This window comes from Myotis daubentonii, chromosome 11 (assembly GCF_963259705.1).
Source record: "Myotis daubentonii chromosome 11, mMyoDau2.1, whole genome shotgun sequence".
NCBI classification, from domain to species: domain Eukaryota; kingdom Metazoa; phylum Chordata; class Mammalia; order Chiroptera; family Vespertilionidae; genus Myotis; species Myotis daubentonii.
In genome coordinates, this window is record NC_081850.1 from 52,649,596 (window position 1) to 52,672,217 (window position 22,622).

Here is a 22,622-nt window from a genome sequence, read left to right on the forward strand (position 1 = left end):
AGCAATAATTCCTGCCGTGTTTACCTCAGAGGGATCAAATGGGCTCATTAAATGTGAAAGCACTTTGAAAACTATATTTTCTCTAAGTGTATAAGGCATTATTATTATTAATGACATTCTGGGTGCTGATTAACTTTCAAGGTATTTGTCTTGCTGCTTCCAGGTTCAAAATCAAGGAATATTTTGCTGAGTACATCCTATGTTCCAGGTGCTCATCTAGGCATGGAGCCTAGCATTGAACAAAACAAAAACCCCTGTATAAATTTAGGAGTGAGTCATCAGCATATTGAGTGTCTACTAAGTACCCAGTGCAGTATAATAGCATGGTATAGTAGGAAGAATCTAGATTATGGATTTAAGTCTGCCTCAATATAGCTGTGAGAGACTCCCTGTGTGAGACTGAACTTGACCATCTGTAAAATAAAGAGGTTATACAGGGTAAACTCTAAGGTTCATTCCAGATAAAATGCGTTTCTTTAGAGATTCTAATTGCTAAAGTTCCTTACCCATAAGGAGTTAGTGTACTGCTGGGATGATCAGACTAACAAAACTGAACAGTGGTAGAACTTCAAGGACAACAGAGTGCTAATGTCACACTAGCTTCAGCACAATGGTGGTTACAACAGGATTTTTCTGTAGGTAATGGAGCATATAAAAAGATTTCCTGGATGACCAGCTAGACCCAGATGGCTGGGAAGCTTTGGATTAGAGGAAAGGAAGGAGACTCTATTGTAGATATTGGAAATTGAATTAATTGAAGTGCAAAGGAGAAGGACATGCCATTCATTGTTGTCCTAGTATCTAAGGCAGAATCCTTGCAGAGAAACGATTGCATTCAAATATGTTTAACTGAAGAGAGTTTAACCAAAGGGCTCTTTACAGAGGTATAGTCAGTATTAAAAATAACTAGAATGGAATGGTGAAACACAACTGTGGCAAATCAGTAGCACTCCTCAGCCTGAAGGGAAAGAGGAGAGAGTGTTGTTACCCAGAGCCTAGCTAGAGCTACAGTCTGAAAGAGCTATGGCCATAAGTGCTAAGCAGCCACTGTAAGAATTTAACAAGGCAGAGATGCAGAAAAACAAATGCCCTAACCTTTCTTCCTGTCCTCCAGTCTTCAGCTAGTACTTCCCATTGGTAAAACCCAACAGGAGCCCAGGGACAAGGTAGTCTGGGTGATGTAATTCATAGAGGTCAGCTTCCCAGAATAGCACAGAGGGAGTTAAGCAGGAGGAGACAACAAACACAGTATCACGGGAAGGAAAAGTCACCACTATGCACTTTTCCCTCTCTGTTTAAATTCAAAATCTACTCTGAGACTTAGTCTCCTTAGCTGTGAAGTGAGGATAGTAAAGCCTTTGTCCCAAGGTGATTGCGAGGATCCTGATATGAGATATGAAGGTGCCCAGCACAAGGCCTGATACATATTAGAGGCTCAATATATCTTAGTCCCTTTCTTCCTTTCTGAACATGCCTAAATGACTCCTTGGCTGAAGTACATTTTCCAGTCAAGGTCTCAAAGTGTGGTTGGAACTGAGCTAATGAAGTTAGAATAGTAGGAGGTGAAGTCACAACATGTAGGTCCCTCTGGCCTATTGTAATGACGGGCTTTTAACAGGAGTAAGGTAAGAAGTCATTGGAAAGTTCTTCAGGATAGTGTGATTTCTGACATCAGGGTTCCTATCATTCACTTGTGTGTTCATTCAAAAATATTTATTTAGAACATACCACATGCTAGGCACTGTTTTAGGCACTGGAGATGCATTGATATATAGTCCCTACCCTTGAAGACAATGTGGTCTTATGAAGGAGACAGACAATTTCAATTTCAGATATAAATGTTAAGATAGGAGTGAACATAGATTGTACCATGGGAGCTCATAGTAAGGACACCTGACCCATCCTTAAAAGGCATCCGAGCCCTAAATGGTTTGGCTTAGTGGATAGAGCGTCGGCCTGTGGACTGAAGGGTCCCGGGTTCGATTCCAGTCAGGGGCATGTACCTTGGTTGCAGGCACATCCCTAGTGGGAGGTGTGCAGGAGGCAGCTGATTGGTGTTTCTCTCTCGTCGATGTTTCTGGCTCTCTATCCCTCTCCCTTCCTCTCTGTAAAAAATCAATAAAATATTTTTTAAAAAGGCATCGGAAGAAGACAATGTAAGCTTAATATTACCCAATAGCACTTAACCAGGTCTAAACAGAGGAAAATGGAGTTCTAGCATTTGGAGTAGTATGTGCACTTGGAATAAATAAATAAAAAGGTGGTGGTGTGCTGGGAATTACAGGTATTTTATATTTACTGGACAGTTTGCTTTGAGCAGGAGGATGGTGAGCAATAAGACTAGTAAAGTAGGCACGGACATGCTCCCAGGAACAAGCTGGAATTACAACTGAAATACAGAAAGGCTTCCTGAATAATCAATGGAAAACTAAACAGGAGAGAACCCTGATACCCAAGGACCAAAGGTGAAGACCGCGTAGAGAATTGTAGGAGGGCAGAGGCATGTAAGGGCTGGCCGTGCACCCACAGACAGCAACTGAAGTCCCAGAGAGATATCTCAGCTGGGGGTATGGAGAGGGTGCCACTGAGAACTCTGGGATCTAATCCCGAAGCTGGGCTCCCCAGCAGAGAGCACCAAACTGAGGAGGGTACCCACATAACAGCTAGCTGTGAAAAGCAGTGGGGTACTGTCTGCCAGGGAGTGGCAGCTGAAAGTTCGGGCACCCTCTTAAAGGGCCAATGCACAAAAATTCGCTGTGTAGCCACCCACCTTGTGCTCTGGCAGAGGGAGGGTGAAGTGGACTGGAGCTGTGAGAGCAGAACCCAGGACTGGGGACTCGGGGAATAGAGCTCAGAAGGCAGACACCCCAAGTTTCCTGAGCTGAGTCATTCCCTCACACAACAGAGGACATCTTTCCCACATAGACATCTGCCTTGCCTGGGAGTAGACAGTGGACACACCCTATTGGAAAACACCTTGCCCTGAGGCCACTTAAGAGATTATAAGTAACAGCCTCCAGGTAGAAGCAACTGCCCCACCCTGTTGAAAAAAACACTCGCCATACCTGAGGACGATTGCCTGGGGGCAGTTCAAGTTGGAATCCTATTAGTCTGTAGACAGAGGCAATCTCTGGAGGCTTTGTCTTTGCCTGATCTAATTAGTCAGAAACATCCTTTAACACTGTCCTGCACTAGAGATTGAGTGGTATAGAGCAGTGATGGTGAACCTATGACACACGTGTCAGAGGTGACACGCGAACGCACTTTTTTGGTTGATTTTTCTTTGTTAAATGGCATTTAAATATATAAAATAAATATCAAAAATATAAGTCTTTGTTTTACTATGGTTGCAAATATCAAAAAATTTCTATATGTGACACAGCACCAGAGTTAAGTTAGGGTTTTTCAAAATGCTGACACGCCGAGCTCAAAAGATTCGCCGTCACTGGTATAGAGGATCTACCTAAAACGTCACAAACCCAAACAGACAACCAAAATGAAACAAAAACCCCCAAATGAAAGAACCAGCAAATTCTCCAGAAGAAGAGATAAATGAAGCAGAGATAAGAAATTTGTCTGAAACAGAGTTCAGAGTAATGATGTTAAAAATGCTCAACAGTATGAAAAAAGATACAGTAACTATAAAAAAGAACAGTCTGCAATAAAGAATGACATAACACAAATAACACACTGGAAGGAATACTCAGCAGATTAGGGGAAGCTGAGGATCGAATCAGTGAATTAGAAGACAGAGTTGGAAATATCATTCAGTTAGAGAACCAAAAAGAAAAAAACAATTAAAAAATAGGAGGACAGCTTAAGGGAGCTGTGGGACAATGTGAAACATAATAATATTAGAATAGTAGGTGTGTCAGAAGAGGCAGAAAGGGAGAAAGGAATAGAGAAGGTGTTTGAAGAAATAATGGTAGAAAACTTCCCTAACCTGGTAAAGGAAAAAGTCACACAAGTTTAGGAGGCACAGAGAATCCTAAACAAGAAGAACCCAAACAGACTTATGCCCAGACACATCATAATTAAAATGCCAAAAATTAAAGACAGAGAATCTTAAAAGGCAGCAAGAGAAAAGAAAACTGTTACCTACAAAGGAGCTCCCATAAGGCTGACACCTGATTTCTCATCAGAAACTCTACAGGCCAGAAAGGAATGGCATGAAGTACTCAAGTTAATGGAAAGCAAGGTTCTGAGACCAAGATTACTATATCCAGCGAGGCTGTCATTCAAAATAGATGGTTAAATAAAGAGCTTCCCAGACCAAAAAAAAATGGCTAAAGGAGTTCATCACCACCAAGCCAACATTACAAGAAATGCTAAAGGGATTGCTGTAAGGGATTGCTGAGAAGAAACAGAGAGAAACCTAGCCATACAGAATTAAAATGGCTATAAATAAGTCTCAATAATAACCCTAAATGTAAATGGATTAAATGCTCCAATCAAAAGGTGTAGGGTAGCCGAATGGATACAAAAACATGACCCAACTATATGCTGTCTACAAGAGATCCACCTCAAAACAAAAGACACACACAGGATGAAAGTGAAGGGATGGAAAAATTTTTCCATGCAAATGGAAAAGAAAAAAAAAGCTGGAATAGCAATACTCATATCTGACAAAATAGACTTTAAAAGCATCATGCTAAGTGAAATAACCCAGTCAGAGAAAGATAAATATCATATGATCTCACTCATTTGTGGAATATAATGAACAACATAAACTGATGAACAAAAATAGAGCCAGAGGTGGGGAGGGAATATACTAGAATATAATAGAAGTAATCCTGTTATTTGCAGATTTTTAATATTCCCTACAACTTTTGTGATATCATACTATGTTAGTACAGTTTGGCAATATTATACTTAAAATCTTTTTATTCTCGAAATATTAAGGTTTTTTGCATGTAACATTATTATATTTAAAATAGTTTTTCTTGAAATAAAATTAAAAAAAAATAACTGGGGGGAAAAAAACTAGTAAAGTAAGCAGAAGCCAGGTTATGAAGGGGGAACTTAGACTTTCTCCTGAAGGCAGTGGTAGATTTTTAAGCAAAAAGACAATATTTTAGAGAGATCACTCTGGGTAGGTAATAATGAAGTTATTTGAAATGGGGTTGTAGTGGAAGGTGAAAAGGTACAAAATGAGACAAAAAGGCTAAAGATGGTAGCCTGAACTTAGGGAGAAACTTTAGGGATAGAGGGAAGTAGATGACTATTCCAAGTTAACTCTCTATTAATGAAGGAGAATGTACAGAATTTCATGATTCATTACCAGTGGGAGAGTGAAAGAGCATTGTCAAAGATAACTCTCAGGTTTCTGGCTTGGGCACGTAGGTAAATCGTAGGACTAGTAACTGATGTTAAAGATCAGAAATATAAAAGCACAGATTTTTGGGTATATGAGAGGTGGGAAAAGAGATGGTGATTTCAGTTTTGTAAATGTAATTTTTTTTATTGTGGTAAAATACACATTAAGTAAACTTTGACATTTTACCATTTTAAAGTTACAGTTCAATGACATTAAGTATATTCACAGTCTTGTGCAACCATCGCTACCTAGTTCCAGAATGCTTTCATCACCCCAAAAGGAAACCCTAAGTAGCCCCATTAAGTAGTCACTCATCAGTACATGCAGATTTTGAGGCATTTATGTGACATCCAAATATAGATGTTAAGTAGACATTTGGATATGTAGTACTGAAACCCAGGATAAAATGTTAGGCTCAAATTACAGATTTTTGAATCATTAGCATGCAGATAGGGAGTTCTTAACCTGGGGCCACCACTGATATATATATACACATATACATATACATACACACACACACACACACACAGTAATTGAAATCATGGGGGTGATTAACAAAACTCAGAAAAAATGACCAGTGAGGGGGAAAAAAAAGAATTGAGGATGAAACCACGGATAACATTAAAGAGGTTCAATGGGTGTTATCTTGAGTACAAGACATAAAATTCATGTCTGCCTCAAGATAAGTAAAAGCTTTTAAAGGGCAATGGTATTTCCTACTTGTTAGTTTCACCTCACTTGGTTGCCTCTGCCCAACACATATTTCACAAATTCATTCATTTGTACTCTTAAATAAATTATCTCCTTAGTTTACTAGTCATACCTTTTTTCTTAGTCTTCGGCCATTAGGTTGGTGGAGTAAGTATCATTACAAGTCAACAATAGAATCAGCTAAGTTGTCAACAAATGTGTGTGTATCTTGTGGATAAAGCAGCAGTTCTCAAAGTATGGGACTAGAACCAACAGCATCAGCATCACCTGAATTTGTAAGAAGTGTAAATTCTTGAACCCCACCACAAGAATGAGAACTCTGGGGTTGGGACCCAGCCTGTCAGGCGATTCTGACGCATTCTAAAGTTTGAAAACAACTGTGCTAGACTTCCTGGCCAATGTTTTCAGTCTATAAATAAAACCGGGGTTTCTGGTTCTGTCTTTATCTTTTATATAATAAAATCTGGATGGCAGCATTTTGCAATGTCTGATGAATTAATTATTCATGAAAAAGTTGTCTTGGAACATTCTTATCCATCTGTGACCTTCGCCATTCTGAATTATAGCTACAAATATTATTTCCTGCACATTATTTTCTCTTTTGATGTGCAGTAGTCATCTTCAACAATATACATTCTAACTGTCCACTTACTAAAATGCTGTGAAAAGGAAATAGTTATTTCTGTAAACACCCTTTCTTACCCATCTTGTTCTTTGTTTTGGAATCTCCTGGTCTTATGCTGAGTCATATCCTTGGCTTTGGAAAGTATGAAATGAACCTCACTGAAATTGCATCCTTTTCTCTTCTCTTGAATCCAGAACCAATCATGGCCTTGCTTAGAGATGCAGTAATTATATACAAATCTCTTAGGTTTAGTAGCCATAGTCATGAAGAAACTAGAAGCTACAGACTGAATTTGGAAATAATTGATCTTGGTCATCAAGACCAATTGAGGAAAGTTTTCAGCTTTTGCTAGTCCAAGGGATAAGCCAGGTAATGCAGTGTTCTAATTGTCTCTGCCTTTCCAAGAAGTTTGTACCCTAATTGAGGCCATGGATGATGTTTTATTTATTTTTGCATCTTTGACCATGTCACAACAATACATACTAGGCCAGTGATGGCGAACCTATGACACGCGTGTCACCTCTGAACTCATTTTTTTGGTTGATTTTTCTTTGTTAAATGGCATTTAAATATATAAAATAAATATCAAAAATACGTCTTTGTTTTACTATGGTTGCAAATATCAAAAAATTTCTATATGTGACACAGCACCAGAGTTAAGTTAGGGTTTTTCAAAATGCTGACACACCGAGCTCAAAAGGTTTGCCATCACTGGACTAGGCACTCAATAAACACTTGCCAAATTTAATTCAGAAGTTAGATAAAGATTTTAATTGTGGCTCTACCTCTAAGCCACTGCAAAGTTAATTGACCTCTGATTTCCTCATCTCTAAAACAGATCTAATAAGTTTTGCTCTGTCTACTTCCCAGTGTCTTTATAAGAATTTAAAGATAGAATATATATGAAGTACTCTTTAAAAGTCTAGAGAGCTCTGTAAAGGTAAATTACATAACAGTTTTGACTTAGATGCTCTCTACCTTAGAGGAATAATTGGTTCATTCTGAATTGTGGAGCGATAACTCAGCACAGTGAGCTGGAAGTCAGGAGATCCTTATTCTAGTTCTGATTTTCTTTAAATTCTTTGGATCTTAGTCTCCTTTGATCTCAAATGAGGAAACAGAGATCAGATTGGTTCCCAACCTTGGCAACACATTGGAATCACATGATGCTGAAAAATACTGATGCCTGGAAGCCACTCCCATATATTTAATTTAATTGGTCTGGAGGAAATTCTGGGCCTTTAGATTTTTTTAAATTTCCTGTGTGCAGCCAAGGTTTTACATTTTTTAAATCAGCAAAAACGTGCAGTTAGATAAAATCTTATACAAAAATCCAGGCTAGAACATACATACCAGTGGAGCTTCTGCAGTTGCTGTTTTAGGACATTAAGCTCCAACTGCCAATCCCTTTTTCTTGTGTCCCATTTTAGAATTCATACTTCATGGAGCACTGTTAGAAAGCCATTGTAACAGACAATTTTCAAAATCGTTTACAGGTCCAAAACAATGTTAGGACCTTATGCTTTCTCACGAGAGCTATGTTCTGTGTTTTTCGTAACACCAATTTGATCCATTGTCAGACTGATTATTATGGAGGTTAGCTTTCCATTTACTTCCTTCTGATTACCCTAACTCTTTTGCCTCAAGATGATGATGAGTCTAAAATTTTTGCTGCCACCCTCCCCAGAGAGTCTGATCCCATACATCCAGGGAGGGAGTCAGGTGTCTATGTTTTCCACAAGGACTTTTCATGTCTCTTTGAAACAGTTGGTCTATGGACCACACTTTTGGGAAAGATTGCTCTAAGAGTTTTGGGTCAAAAGTAAATAAGGGATGCGGAATTGCTGGGACAGATTAATGGGTTTCCCCCTGAGCTCAGTGCCTGATCTGTCAAAGAGGAGCATCCGGGTATTTAAGACTTTAAATTGTACTCCTTCTTATTTGACCATAGTTCTCAGTTACTGCTCCAAAAACCCACTTCACAACCATCTCTTCATCTGTGGCCAAGTCTATAAAGAGATGATATAGTATAGTCGTCAAGAGCAGTCAGGCAAGCAGGGGTTCAAATCTACCACTGTAACTACCACATTCAGATTGTATGATCCTGAGTAAATCACTTAATCTTAAGCCTCAGGGTATATATTTGTAAAAATAAATAAATAAATAAAAATGAAAAAGAAGAAGGGGAGGGGGTGGGGGGGACCACCCTCTTTCTAGACCCAGGTGTTAGTGAAAATTACACAAGATTAAATGTGTAAAGCACACAGTACACAGTAAATTTTGATAAATGGTAGATATCCTATCTAATAATAGAGAAACATGGTAATTAACCGTAACTTCACTACCCTTCCCATTGGCTAATCAGCGAGATATGCAAATTAACTGCCAACCAAGATGGCGGCCGGCAGCCAGGCAGCTGAAGCGAACAGGAGGCTTGCTTGCTCCAGTGATGGAGGAAGCCAAGGTTCCCCGCCTGCCGCGCCGGCCTCTGAGCGGCAGTCTAAGAAACAATGTTGCAATTATAGAACCTAAACAAACCCCAGAAACCTGCTTTCAGACGTCAGAGCTGGAGCTAGCAGGACCGCAACAGTGTTACAATTATAGAACCCAAACAAACCCAGATACCTGCTTTCAGCAGCTGAGGTCTCAGAGCTGGAGCCGAGCCTCAGAGCTAAAGCCGGCTCTCAGTTCCAGTGACAGCCATAGAAGGTAAATAAATCCCAGAATTAAAAAAAAAAAAGAAAAAAAGGAGAGGTTGGGAGCTTCAGTCACCTGCCAGCCTGAAAACGGCCCTCAGCCCCTCACCCAGACTGGCCAGGCACCCTAGTGGGGACCCCCACCCTGAAGGGGGTGTGACCAGCTGCAAACAGCCATCATCCCCTCATCCAGGCTGGCCAGGCACCCAAGCGGATCCCCCACCCTGAAGGGAGTGTGACCAGCTGCAAACAGCCATCATCCCCTCATCCAGGCTGGCCAGACAACCAAGTGGGACCCCACCCTGATCTGGGACACCATTCAGGGCAAACCAGCCAGCCCCCACCCATGCACCAGGCCTCTATCCTATATAATAAAAGGGTAATATGCAAACTGACCCTAACAGCAGAACAACTGGGAATGACTGGTCACTATGACACACACTGACCACCAGGGGGCAGACGCTCAATGCAGGAGCTGCCCCCTGGTGGTCAGGGCGCTCTCACATGGGAGGAGCTCTGTTTAGCCACAAGCCAGGCTGATGGCTGCCAGTACAGCAGTGGTGGTGGGAGCCTCTCCTGCCTCCTCAGCAGCGCTAAGGATGTCCGACTGCAGCTTAGGTCTGATCCCTGCTGGCAAGTGGGCATCCCCGGAGGGCTGCCGGGCTGCCAGAGGGATGTCTGATTGCCATCTTAGGCCCAATCCCCCATGGAGCGGGCCTAAGCCAGCAGGTGGTCATCCCCTGAGGGGTCCCAGACTGCGAGAGGGCACTGGCCGGGCTGAGGGACCTCCCCTCCCGCCCAAGTGCACAAATTTTTGTGCACTGGACTTCTAGTTATTATATCAGCAGGACCTGGACTAACTGACAAGGAGTTTTTTGTTTTATTCTTAGGTGGTGTTTCTCTGAGATGAGATACATAAAACTTTATATTTCAGGTAAGTGCTCAGCCTATATCTGCTGAGATATCCAGAGTTCACCAATCAATAATAGTATTTGCTTAGTACTGCACTGTCCCATGTTCCACCCACAAAGCCAAGAAATTGACCGCGTGTGCTTTCAGAGCATTCATTAAAGGATTGAATGAAGCTCACCAAGAAACTTTTAACAATTTTGGATCTCTAAGAAATTTCTTAGTGCAAAACACAGGCTTGACTTCCCTCTGGATGGGCTTAAGACTATTTGTGTGTGTGTGTGTGTGTGTGTGTGTGTGTGTGTGTGTGTGTGTAAAGGTGTGAAGAAAAAATTTATAATGTTGAACTTGAGATTATTATCTAAGTGGTTCTTACCATTGGTGATATTACTTCTCATTTGAGAGTAATGTTTGAATGTTCTTTTTAGAGGGAAGTGAGAGGAACATTCTACCTGAAGACTTGAGGCAGACAGGTAAGTGATTTAATTTTCAAGTTGTTTAAAAAAGAAAGCTATGATAACAATGGTGGAAATAGGTTTTTTAAAAATATTTTTTAATATTTTTTAAAAAATATACTTTTATTAATTTCAGAGAGGAAGGAAGAGGGAGAGATAGAAACCTCAATGATGAGGGAGAATAATTGATCAGCTGCCTCCTGCACACCCCCTAGTGGGGATGGAGCCCACAGCCCTGGCATGAGCCCTTGACTGGAATTGAACCCAGGACCCTTCAGTCCGCTCTATCCACTGAACTAAACCAGCTAAGGCTCAATTCTTTTGGATATGTACCCACAAAAGGAATTGCTTGATTATATGGTAATTCTATTTTTAATTTTTAGAGGAACCACCATACTGTCTTCCATAACAGCGGTACCATTTTACATTTTCACCAACAATGCTTAGATGCTTAATATATATTTACAGAGTGAGTGGTGAAAAATTTTGATGTTGAAAATATGTCCATTCTCCAAATTAATCTACAATTTGAAGGACTTAAATCTAGAAGTCACACAGGAATTTTTAGTACATGACAAATTGATTTCAATATTTAGGAGAAAATGTAAGGATACCATAAAATTTTTAAAGAAGGACAAGGAGATTTTTCCTACTAGATATCAAAACATAACCAGGAACAGTGATTACCTCTGGAGAGAGAAGTGGGGAAAAGGGATGTGGTGAATATTGTGAAAAGAATCCCTAACTTAAAGCAAAATTCAAGTTGTGGCACATTCTATAAAACAACTGTCCAGTAACCTTCAAAAGTATTAAGATAAAAAAAAAAAAAAGGAAGGAATGAGGAACAGTCTCATGTTGGAGGAAATATACAACTAAATACAATGTGGGATCCTGTAATTTTTAAAAAGTACATTAGTGGAAAGAATTGGTTAAAAAATAGTTTATGCACTTCAGTTAATGATATTATGCCAAGGTTAACTTCTTAGTCTGTTAATGGTTCTATGGTTCTATAAGGTGTTAACATAACAGTAAGATGGGTGAAAGGTTTATGGAAATTCTCTATGCTATTTTTGGAAATCTTCTGAAAATTAAAAATTATCTCAAAATAAACGTTTTTTAAAATGTAGTGACCCAAATTGTACCAACTCTTTCAATAAGGGTATTTTAAAAATTACTTTTCCGAGTAATACAGGAGAGTATTTCCTATACAGTTGATATAGTCTCTTTAATTTTTAGGTCTTTTGTTATATATTGAATAGGTACAAAGTTTATAACATGTGTAAATTGTAAAGGGCAACAATAAGATGAGCACAAGTATGGCTGGAAGCTCTCAGCATGCTTTTCTCAATCCCTTCCCTCCTCCCTCTCCCTGACTTCTATTCTGAATTCTATATTTTTCATTCTCTTGCTTCTTACAGGCTTACCATGAAAATATGTATCCCTAATGATATAGTTTTGCATGATCTTTATGAAAATGGATTAGTACTGTACATCTTTTTTTTCAGTTTGTTTTTTCGTAAATATTATATTCTTGAGATTTAACAGCGTTAAAGTGTATAACTCTAGTTCACTCATCTTCACTATTACATAGCTTTTATTGTATGAACATACCACAAGTTATTTTTCTATTCACCATTAATAGCTATTTGGTTGGTTTCAAGTTTTGCTGTTATGATCAGTGCTACTGCACAACATCCTTGTATATGCCATTTTGTGAGAGTTTCCCTAGGGCAGTGGTCGGCAAACTCATTAGTCAACAGAGTCAAATATCAACAGTACAACGATTGAAATTTCTTTTGAGAGTCAAATTTTTTAAACTTAAACTATATAGGTAGGTACATTATTATTAACTTAATTAGGGTACTCCTAAGCTGGCCTTTGCTAAAAACGTCCTCAATCTGATTGAGGTACGTTCGCTGAGGTCGACCCCTTCCAACTCTCCCATCCACACTTGTCTTGTATACTTGTTTCGTCTATCTCCTTTCGTTCATCCTCTCTATATGTCCAAGCCATCTCAACATACCTTTCTCAATCCTTGACACTACATCTTCTTTCACTCCACAACGTTCTCCAAAATTAACTTAATAAACTTTACTTAAAGTTTTAAGTCTTATTTAAACTGTAGGTACGTTGAATAAAACTTGATATCATACTTAATAATGATATTATTTATTGATAAAATTAAATTCCTTACAATTTACTTTACAATATCCATAAAATTAAATCATGACAATTACTGACAAACACTAATGTGAACAATGGCCTTGCATCTCCTTGGAAAGTTTGGGTAAGTCGGGTTTGTATGTTGTTGTTTTTAATTTTAGGCATGATTCCAGGTTCTCATCAATAAGATGACTTCTCAATTTACTCTTGATAAGATCCGTGCTTGAAAATGATTGTTCGCATAAATGTGTAGACCTGAATAAGGAAAGAACAGCAAACACTAGTTTTTTCAGTTGATTATATGAGTCAGGAATACTATTCCAGGTGTTAAAAATCAACATATCTTCCTTCTCCAGGTCTTTCAAAGCAGACCACTTGTACTGTGAACTAAGTTCACATTTGTTTTTCTCCAATATTTCTTTATCAGCACAAAGACGTTCAAATTTCAAGCTCCACAGTTCTTTGTTTGTTTTTTTTATGTTTTTTTTTTTATTGCTTAAAGTATTACAAAGGGTATTACATATGTGTCCATTTTTTCCCCCCGCCCTAGACAGTCCCCTAGCCTCCCCTATCCCCCGGTGTCTTATGTCCATTGGTTATGCTTATATGCATGCATACAAGTCCTTTGGTTGATCTCTTACCCCCCTACCTCCTGCACCCCCACCCTCCCCGGCCTTCCCGCTGCAGTTTGACAATCTGTTTGAGGCAGCTCTGCCTCTGTATCTATTATTGTTCAAAAGTTTATAATGGTCTCTATTATCCATGAATGAGTGAGATCATGTGGTATTTTTCCTTCATTGACTGGCTTATTTCACTTAGCATAATGCTCTCCAGTTCCATCCATGACGTTGCAAATGGTAAGAGTTCCTTCCTTTTTAGAGCAGCATAGTATTCCATCGTGTAGATGTACCACAGTTTTCTAATCTCCAAAATTTATAGGGAACTCATACAACTTAACAAAAGGAAGATAAACAATCCAATCAAAAAATGGGCAAAGGACCTAAATAGACACCTTTCAAAAGAGGACATTCAGAAAGCCAAGAGACATATGAAAACATGCTCAAAGTCACTAATCATCCGAGAGATGCAAATCAAAACAACAATGAGGTACCATCTCACACCTGTCAGACTGGCTATCATCAACAAATCAACAAACGACAAGTGCTGGAGAGGATGTGGAGAAAAAGGAACACTTGTGCACTGCTGGTGGGAATGCAGACTGGTGCAGCCACTATGGAAGACAGTATGGAGTTTCCTCAAAAAATCTGAAAATGGAACTCCCATTTGACCCTGTGATCCCACTTCTAGTTCTTTGTTTTTTAAATCCAGCAATTGCATTTCAAAGTTGCCAATGTCAATATAATAATAAAGCCACCAACACAAAATAATTACTATTCTTAAATTGATGACAAAAATACCTGTAGGATTTGCAGCTGATTGGAAAAATACAGGTAACTTTATGCTTCGAGTAGGTACTTTTGTCACCTGCGTGCAATTTGCAGACGCGACTAGCACTAACCACTGCACATGAGATTGCCGACTGACTGGCTCACTCAACTCGTTCATGAACCGTGCACACATGCGCGCCTCGCCTCCCCCGCGCTGTGTATCCCGCGTCTCCTGTCGCCCGATGGACCAGCCGACACCCCCCACTTCTTCTAACTCCACTTCTTCAAAATAGACTCCCCCAGGCCGAAAACTGACTTCTGTGCATGGCCACGAAGTTTCAGTCACACTGTACGTGCACGCCCACACGTGGTATTTTGTGGAAGAGTCACACTCAAGGGGCCAAAGAGCCGCATGTGGCTCACTAGCCGCAGTTTGCTGACTACTGTCCTAGAGTATATACCTAAAAATGGACTTATAGGGTAAATGCTCCATCAACTTTACTAGGTAAGACCAAATTGTTTTCCAAAGTGGTTATCTGATTTTTAATATCACCAACAGTATGTAAGTGTTCTGGAAGTTCCATTTTCTCTACAACACAATATTATTAAGACTTTAAATATTTTGCCAATCTGGCAGGCGTATATATTAAAATTATAAAGCCTTGCCATTTATTGATTGACTTCTTTGTGCCAAGCAAAGTGGCAGACATTCTCATACCTTATTTAATTTTATCCTCTCTCAACTCTTCCTCTCAACCCCATAATGGGAACTAATGCCATTCTTAGTGTGTAACACATAATTACCCCTCAACCTCTCTCTGAAAAATTTATTTCTTAGTGGGTCTTTCTCTTTCACGTAGCTGCCCAATTTTTTATTTCCTGTTTGTTTGTTTTTAATTAAATCTTTATTGTTCAGATTATTACAGTTGTTCCTCTTTTTCCCCCCCATAGCTCCCCTCCACCCGGTTCCCACCCCATCCTCCGCCCTCACCCCCCCAACCCACTGTCCTCATCCATAGGTGCATGATTTTTGTCCAGTCTCTTCCCACATCCCCTATACCCTTTTCCCCCCAAGAATAGTCAGTCCACTCCCTTTCTATGCCCCTGATTCTATTATAATCACCAGTTTATTCTGTTCATCAGATTATTTATTCACTTGATTTTTAGATTCACTTGATAGATGTGTATTTGTTGTTCATAATTTGTATCTTTACCTTTTTCTTCTTCTTCCTCTTCTTAAAGAATACCTTTCTGCATTTCATATAATACTGGTTTGGTGGTGATGAACTCCTTTAGCTTTTCCTTATCTGTGAAGCTCTTTATCTGACCTTCAATTCTGAATGATAGCTTTGCTGGATAAAGTAATCTTGGTTGTAGGTTCTTGGTATTCATCACTTTGAATATTTCTTGCCACTCCCTTCTGGCCTGCAAAGTTTCTGTTGAGAAATCAGCTGACAGTCATATGGATACTCCCTTGTAGGTAACTGAGTTTCTTTCTCTTGCTGCTTTTAAGATTCTCTCTTTGTCTTTTGCTCTTGGCATTTTAATTATGATGTGTCTTGGTGTGGTCCTCTTTGGATTCCTTTTGTTTGGGGTTCTCTGTGCTTCCTGGACTTGTAAGTCTATTTCTTTCACCAGGTAGGGGAAGTTTTCTGTCATTATTTCTTCAAATAGGTTTTCAATATCTTGCTCTCTCTCATCTTCTGGCACCCCCATAATTCAGATGTTGGTACGCTTGAAGCTGTCCCAGAGTCGCCTTACACTATCTTCGTATTTTTGGATTCTTTCTTCATTTTGCTTTTCCAGTTGGGTGTTCTTTGCTTCTTCGTATTTCAAATCTTTGACTTGATTCTTGCAATCCTCTACTCTGCTGTTGGAAGTCTGTATAATATTCTTTATTTCAGTCAGTGTATGGTTAATTTCTAATTGGTTCTTTATCATAACATCAAGGGTCTCACTAGATTTCTTGAGGGTCTCACTACATTTATCGGCAGTCTCACCAGACTTTTTGAGGGTCTTACTAAATTTATCAGCGGTTTCTAGAAAGTTCTTGAAAAACCTTAAAAGTGTGGTTTTGAACTCTATATCCAGTAGTTTGCTTTCCTCCATTTCTGTCATTTGTGACCTGTTTCTTTGTCTCCGCATTTTGGCTGCTTCCCTGTGTTGATAGAGTGGCTTTCTGTGCTAGGTGTCCTATGGGGCCTAGTGGCTCAGCCTCCCCAATTACCTGAGGTAGACACTCTTGGTGCACCCCCTTGTGGGCTTTGTGCACAGTCTTGTTGTAGTTAAGCCTTGATTGTTGTAGGTATCACTGGGAGGAATTGACCTCCAGGCCAATTGGCTGTGAGAATCAGCTGTGTCTGCAGTGGGGGAACTTCTGTGCTGCAGACACCCTTCTGGGGCAAAACTTGCTTCAGTGGGGCTTTGGTGCTCACTGAGTCTGCCCCCTGATTGTGTCCCTTATGGATCTGAGGAGCTGCAATCTGGATGGTCCCACTCTGACCACCGCTCACACTGGCTCCTGGATCTCTAAGGAGGTGCTAATCTAGCCTCCGCCTGAGGCTACCCAGCAGGAGCTCAGCTGTGAAGCAGTGCAAGTTGCCATGGGGCCTTGGGCCAGCTGCAAGTTTGTTAGGTAATTTTCAGATTTCAAAGGGCCAGGCCTTTCATATGCAAAAGCTGGCACACAGCTTGGGTGGGGCGGGGGTCCCAGAGGATCAACAGGGCGGAGCAAGAAGCTATGGCTGCCCTCAGAGGCCCCGCTTCTCAGTGTCCCGGCAATTGCTGCAAGCACCTTCGAGAGAAAGCTGCCCTCAAGTTCTGACCGATGCCAGACAGTCCAGTTTCTCCCGTATGAATCTGGGTCCCCAGAGACTTGCCCGGAACTGGAGCTCAGAGCTTGAGACTCCCTACCGATTGAAAAAGACAACCATGTCCTCTGCCTCCAGCTCTCTCCGTGTGCGCCTCCGTACCTCTGTACTTTACTTCCGTACTGCACTTCCTCTGAGTCTCAGTATGCTTTTCTCTTTCCTTCTAGTTGTAGAATTTCCACTCAGCCAGCCTTCCTGTGGTTCTGGATGATGTCCGTTCCGTCTTTTAGTTGCATTCTTGAAGTGGTTGTGCTAAGCAGCAATCTCCGGTGTTTACCTATGCTGCCATCTTGGTTTTCATCTATTTCCTGTTTTTTTTAAAAAATTATCTTTTTAGAAGAAATTTGAGGCATGAAATAGTTAATAACTTAGCCCAAATCACATTATTATTATTTAGTAGCCAACTTTGATATAAAACCAGTTCTCTGGCTCCTAATCCTCTTCCCTCTGTTTCTTCCCCTCCCCGCCACACACATCCCATTTCTTTCTTTCTTTTTTTTTTTTTTACACATCCCATTTCTTATATTCCTTCCCTCACATTCTTCCTTCCCTCTTCTGAGATTAAATGTACTTTCCAGTTGGCTGCTATGTAATGTGATGTGCCTGCAGAGAATGTCACAAGATTGGGTGAGTGTCTGATTCCAGCCAAACAGTCATTACTCATGTGCCCACTGGCTTAGTGCCTTCTAGCCATTTCACATTCCAAGCTGTGTTACTGTGTGGATTTGGCCCGACTGCCCTCTCAGAACTGCTTGATGGCCCTGCAGGGATTGGAGAGAATCCAGAACTTCAGGGCATCCCATCCTTGGCTCTTCTTTCTCAGCAGCAGTAGGAACCCCAAGCCTACCTAGGGGGTATAGGCAGCTAAGAGTAGGACTGGGTGCTTAGAGAATGGTGATATTAGAACTACTGACATTCGGTAGGAGAACACTGATTCTATCGACAGAAGAAATAGGAACCTTAGGTTGGGGTACAAAACTTGTAGCTAACAAGCACAAGTGAATTTTATTTGGCCTGCACAGTGTTTAATTTTCTTTTTCGTATTTGGATACTTTTATAGAAGGCATGCACTCACCAATTTGTCATAATACCCAGCGCTTTATTTTCTGCTGTTTCACACCTAACTGCTGTTAACTCCCTGACTCCTGAAGTTATTTGATGCAACTGTATCCTTAATGAAGTCACTTGGGATTCACAGAGAGCAGAACTGGAATCTCATTCTCATTCCAAAGTGATCATAGTTGTCCAGAGTTTTGTTGTTGTTTTCTGATGGTTGAATATCTCTTGGTTTCCCGGGAATCCCTTTTATTTGGACTTTACACTTCCCTCAAGTGATTCCCACTCCCCACCCCCACCCCCCATCTAATCTTGTTTGGGATGATTAAGATGAAAATGCCTGTAAAGTTTTCTAGTCTTGGAACCAAGATGGCGGCATAAGTTAACGCCGGAGTTTGCTGCTTTGAACAACTACTTCAAAAGTGAAACCAAAAAACGGAAGGGACATCACCCAGAACCACAGGAACGCTGGCTGAGTGGAAGTCCTACAACTAGGAGGAAAGAGAAACGCACACGGACACTCAGAGGAGGCGCAGTGCTGAAGTCAAATTCTGAGGTGCGGAGTGCGCGGAGCGGAGCGGGCTGGCGGCGGAGGGCGCGGTTGTTGTTTTCAATCGGGAGGGAGTCACAGACTCTGAGCTCCAGATCCGGGCGAGTCTTTAGAGACCCAGACTCAAACGGGAGAGGCGGGACTGTCTGGCTTCGGTCAGAGCGAGTGCAGCTTTCTCTCCGAGCTTTGCAGCGGGTGCTGGGACTCAGAGAGGCAGAGCCCCTGGGGACAGGACTGAGAGCCGCCATAACTGCTCTCTCCGGCCCACCCTGTTGATCCTGTGCGACCTGCCCCGCCCAAGCCCTGCACACAGGCATTTGCCGGATAGCCTCAGGCAAAGGCTAGATTAGCACCTCCCTAGAGGACAGAAGTTCTCTCACTGCTGACACAGCTGATTCTCATAGCCACTTGGCCTGGAGGTCAAACCCTCCCTGGAATTAGCTACAACAATCAAGATTTAACTATAAGACTGCGAACAAAGACCACTAGGGGGTGCACCAAGGAAGCATAACAAAATGCGGAGACAAAGAAACAGGACAAAATTGTCAATGGAAGATATAGAGTTCAGAACCACACTTTTAAGGTCTCTCAAGAACTGTTTAGAAGCTGCCGATAAACTTAATGAGATCTACACGAAAACTAATAAGACCCTCGATCTTATATTGGGGAACCAACTAGAAATTAAGCATACACGGAATGAAATGACGAATATTATACAGACGCCCGACAGCAGACCAGAGGAGTGCAAGAATCAAGTCAATGATTTGAAATGCGAGGAAGCAAAAAACATCCAACCGGAAAAGCAAAATGAAAAAAGAATCCAAAAATGCGAGGATAGTGTAAGGAGCCTCTGGGACAGCTTCAAGGGTACCAACATCAGAATTATAGGGGTGCCAGAAGATGAGAGAGAGCAAGATATTGAAAACCTATTTGAAGAAATAATGACAGAAAACTTCCCCTACCTGGTGAAAGAAATGGACTTACAGGTCCAAGAAGCGCGGAGAACCCCAAACAAAAGGAATCCAAAGAGGACCACACCAAGACACATCATAATTAAAATGCCAAGAGCAAAAGATAAAGAGAGAATCTTAAAAACAGCAAGAGAAAGAAACTCAGTTACCTACAAGGGAATACCCATACGACTGTCAGCTGATTTCTCAACAGAAACTTTGCAGGCCAGAAGGGAGTGGCAAGAAATATTCAAAGTGATGAATACCAAGAACCTACAACCAAGATTACTTTATCCAGCAAAGCTATCATTCAGAATTGAAGGTCAGATAAAGAGCTTCACAGATAAGGAAAAGCTAAAGGAGTTCATCACCACCAAACCAGGATTATATGAAATGCTGAAAGGTATCCTTTAAGAAGAGGAAGAGGAAGAAAAAGGTAAAGATACAAATTATGAACAACAAATATGCATCTATCAACAAGTGAATCTAAGAATCAAGTGAATAAATAATCTGATGAACAGAATGAACTGGTGATTATAATAGAATCAGGGACATAGAAAGGGAATGGACTGACTATTCTTGGGGGGGAAAGGGGTGTGGGAGATGTGGGAAGAGACTGGACAAAAATCGTGCACCTATGGATGAGGACAGTGGGTGGGGAGTGAGGGCGGAGGGTGGGGCGGGAACTGGGAGGAGGGGAGTTATGGGGGGGAAAAAAAGAGGAACAAATGTAATAATCTGAACAATAAAGATTTAATTAAAAAAAGAAAGTTTTCTAGTCTTGGCTCATCCACATTTAGTGAATTAGGAGACCTGAAAAAAATCAATTAACTAAAATATACTTTATTGGCCTTTTCTGAATTGTGTGAAGGATGGAGAGAAAGAAGGGATTTTTCTGTGTAGCAAACTCATGGGATTTGATAAATTATAACTTTTAAAAGGTTAAGGAACATGACTCTCATATATATAAAATGAACAGGTATCAAAGATTTTATTCAACTCATTAATTTATGAGGAAGCAAGTAAGATGTTAAGACCACTTGAAGTGAAAATATAGGAGCTAAGCATTTATAGGCAATTTAATAAAGAAATGTTAAGATAAGATTACTGAATTATACACAAAACTATTAAAGTCCTAAAGTCCATAAATCATAACCTTTGGAGTTATATTTTTCACCAGACTTAAATATTTGTATCTCTACTGAATAAATATATATATAAGTTAACCTCTGTCCTATAGCGTTATAGTATAGTACAGTCAGTAGAAAACTAATCAAAGGTGTAATCCCAGAATTACACTGAAAGATCACCTAATTTCTTTTACCTGTTTCCAAGGTTCAGATAATTTGTCTGACAGATTGTAGTCATCAGTTTAAACTTAATTTCCAGGAATTGAAATCTGTTTCCTAAGCTTTGAATATATAACTTTATGTTGAGGACATATGAAATGAATTCTAAAATTTAGCATGTCTATCTTAGAGGTAGATTATTTTTTAATTTCAGAGATCAAGTTCTTTGTTACTTAAGAACATGTTTAAGTGAAATGTTATTGGCATGAGAAATTCTCATTCTAAATCTTTTTATTTCCTTTATAGAAATTCTATCAAATTATAGTTGGTACTACTTTGCAATGTCTGTATATGAAAGCCGGAGTGAGGAAAGACAAACTGGTGGAGGTAGGTGAACTCAGAGATATCTAAGTCTGCATGTCATTATTATTGCCTCTAAAAAATGTGTGCTTGCATATAACAGATAAACAGACTAGCCAGTCTACCAGTCAAACTACTAATCTACTAAACAGCTGACCAGTAGAGAAAATATGCTTTACAAAAGTAAATACTTTGTACTTACTAGTATAAGGTCTACTGTTTTTACATCTGAGAATTCTAACTGGAGTAGTTACAATCTCTCATCTTTTGTGCTTTCATTTGGAAGTTCACCAGGAAAGCATGTATTTCTTTTCCTCTCCCCATCCTTCACAACCGCCTCCTGCTAAAAAGAAGTGGTCAATGTGAAAAGAAATTGCCAAGGCAGATAAGGTTAAGCTTTGCTGCCTATTTGTGGCCACAGCAAATGGCTATGGCTATGGTGTCAGGAAGTATTTTCATTTACTTCCATGCTTTCCTTCGGTGAAGCCAAGAACTAAAGGGCACTGGGGTAATCACACCCAAGCCAGCTTTCAGAGTGAAACTGCCTGACATGGGAAAAGGTAAATTTTTTAACATAAAATTTTGAAAAAGTAAGCCAGAATGTATTTATATATTTCAGCTTTCTTTTGGGGAATAGAGAAGGTGCAGATAATGAAATTAGGTCACTGATTTAAGGCCACACTTATCTTCTTTACTTTCTGTCATTGTGCAGTTGTCTGATGCCTGGAGGAGCCCATTCTAAGGGCACAGGCCTGAGTTACAGAAAGAAGTCCATTCCAAGGCACAGGCCCTAGATTCAGGAAGAGAAAGTCAGTGAAGTCCCAACCAACGGAAAACCAGGCAGTTCTCTCCTATTCTCATAGCTGTTAAAGGAGAAAGGGCTGAGGAAAACAAATGAACTGACCAATTTCTCCTGTGTGTTCTTATGAACAGAATAATAGGTAGAGAGCAGAATATTGTAGGGAGTAGTAAATTCAAGGCAAATGAATGTAGTAATCATCAATGAAGACTGATTTATTTATTCAACAAATATTTATTGATCACAAAATGAATGCCAATGACCATGTTACATGCTGGCAATACAGTGAGATGCTACTTCACATCCACTAAGATGGTTAGAATAAAAAGCAGGCACTAACAGGTGTTGGCAAGGATGCGGAGAAATGAGAACCCTCATACGTTGTTCAGGGAATGTAAAATAATGCAATTATAAAATAATGCAACTGCTGTGGAAACTGTTTGGCAGTTCCTCATAAAATTAAACATAGAATTGTCATATGACC

General features: G+C 40.2%; 1 protein-coding gene across 1 annotated transcript in view; it reads left to right on the top strand.

The window, feature by feature from the left end:
* The window catches only part of LOC132212112 (phospholipid-transporting ATPase FetA-like), an 81,629-nt gene that overhangs the window by 1,772 nt on the left and 57,235 nt on the right, over positions 1-22,622 (top strand). The window contains exons 2-4 of the mRNA XM_059657262.1: positions 10,240-10,283; positions 10,687-10,731; positions 21,286-21,366. Coding sequence (XP_059513245.1) covers positions 10,256-10,283; positions 10,687-10,731; positions 21,286-21,366 — 154 coding nt within the window. The 5' untranslated portion in view covers positions 10,240-10,255. The remainder of the gene's footprint in view (positions 1-10,239; positions 10,284-10,686; positions 10,732-21,285; positions 21,367-22,622) is intronic.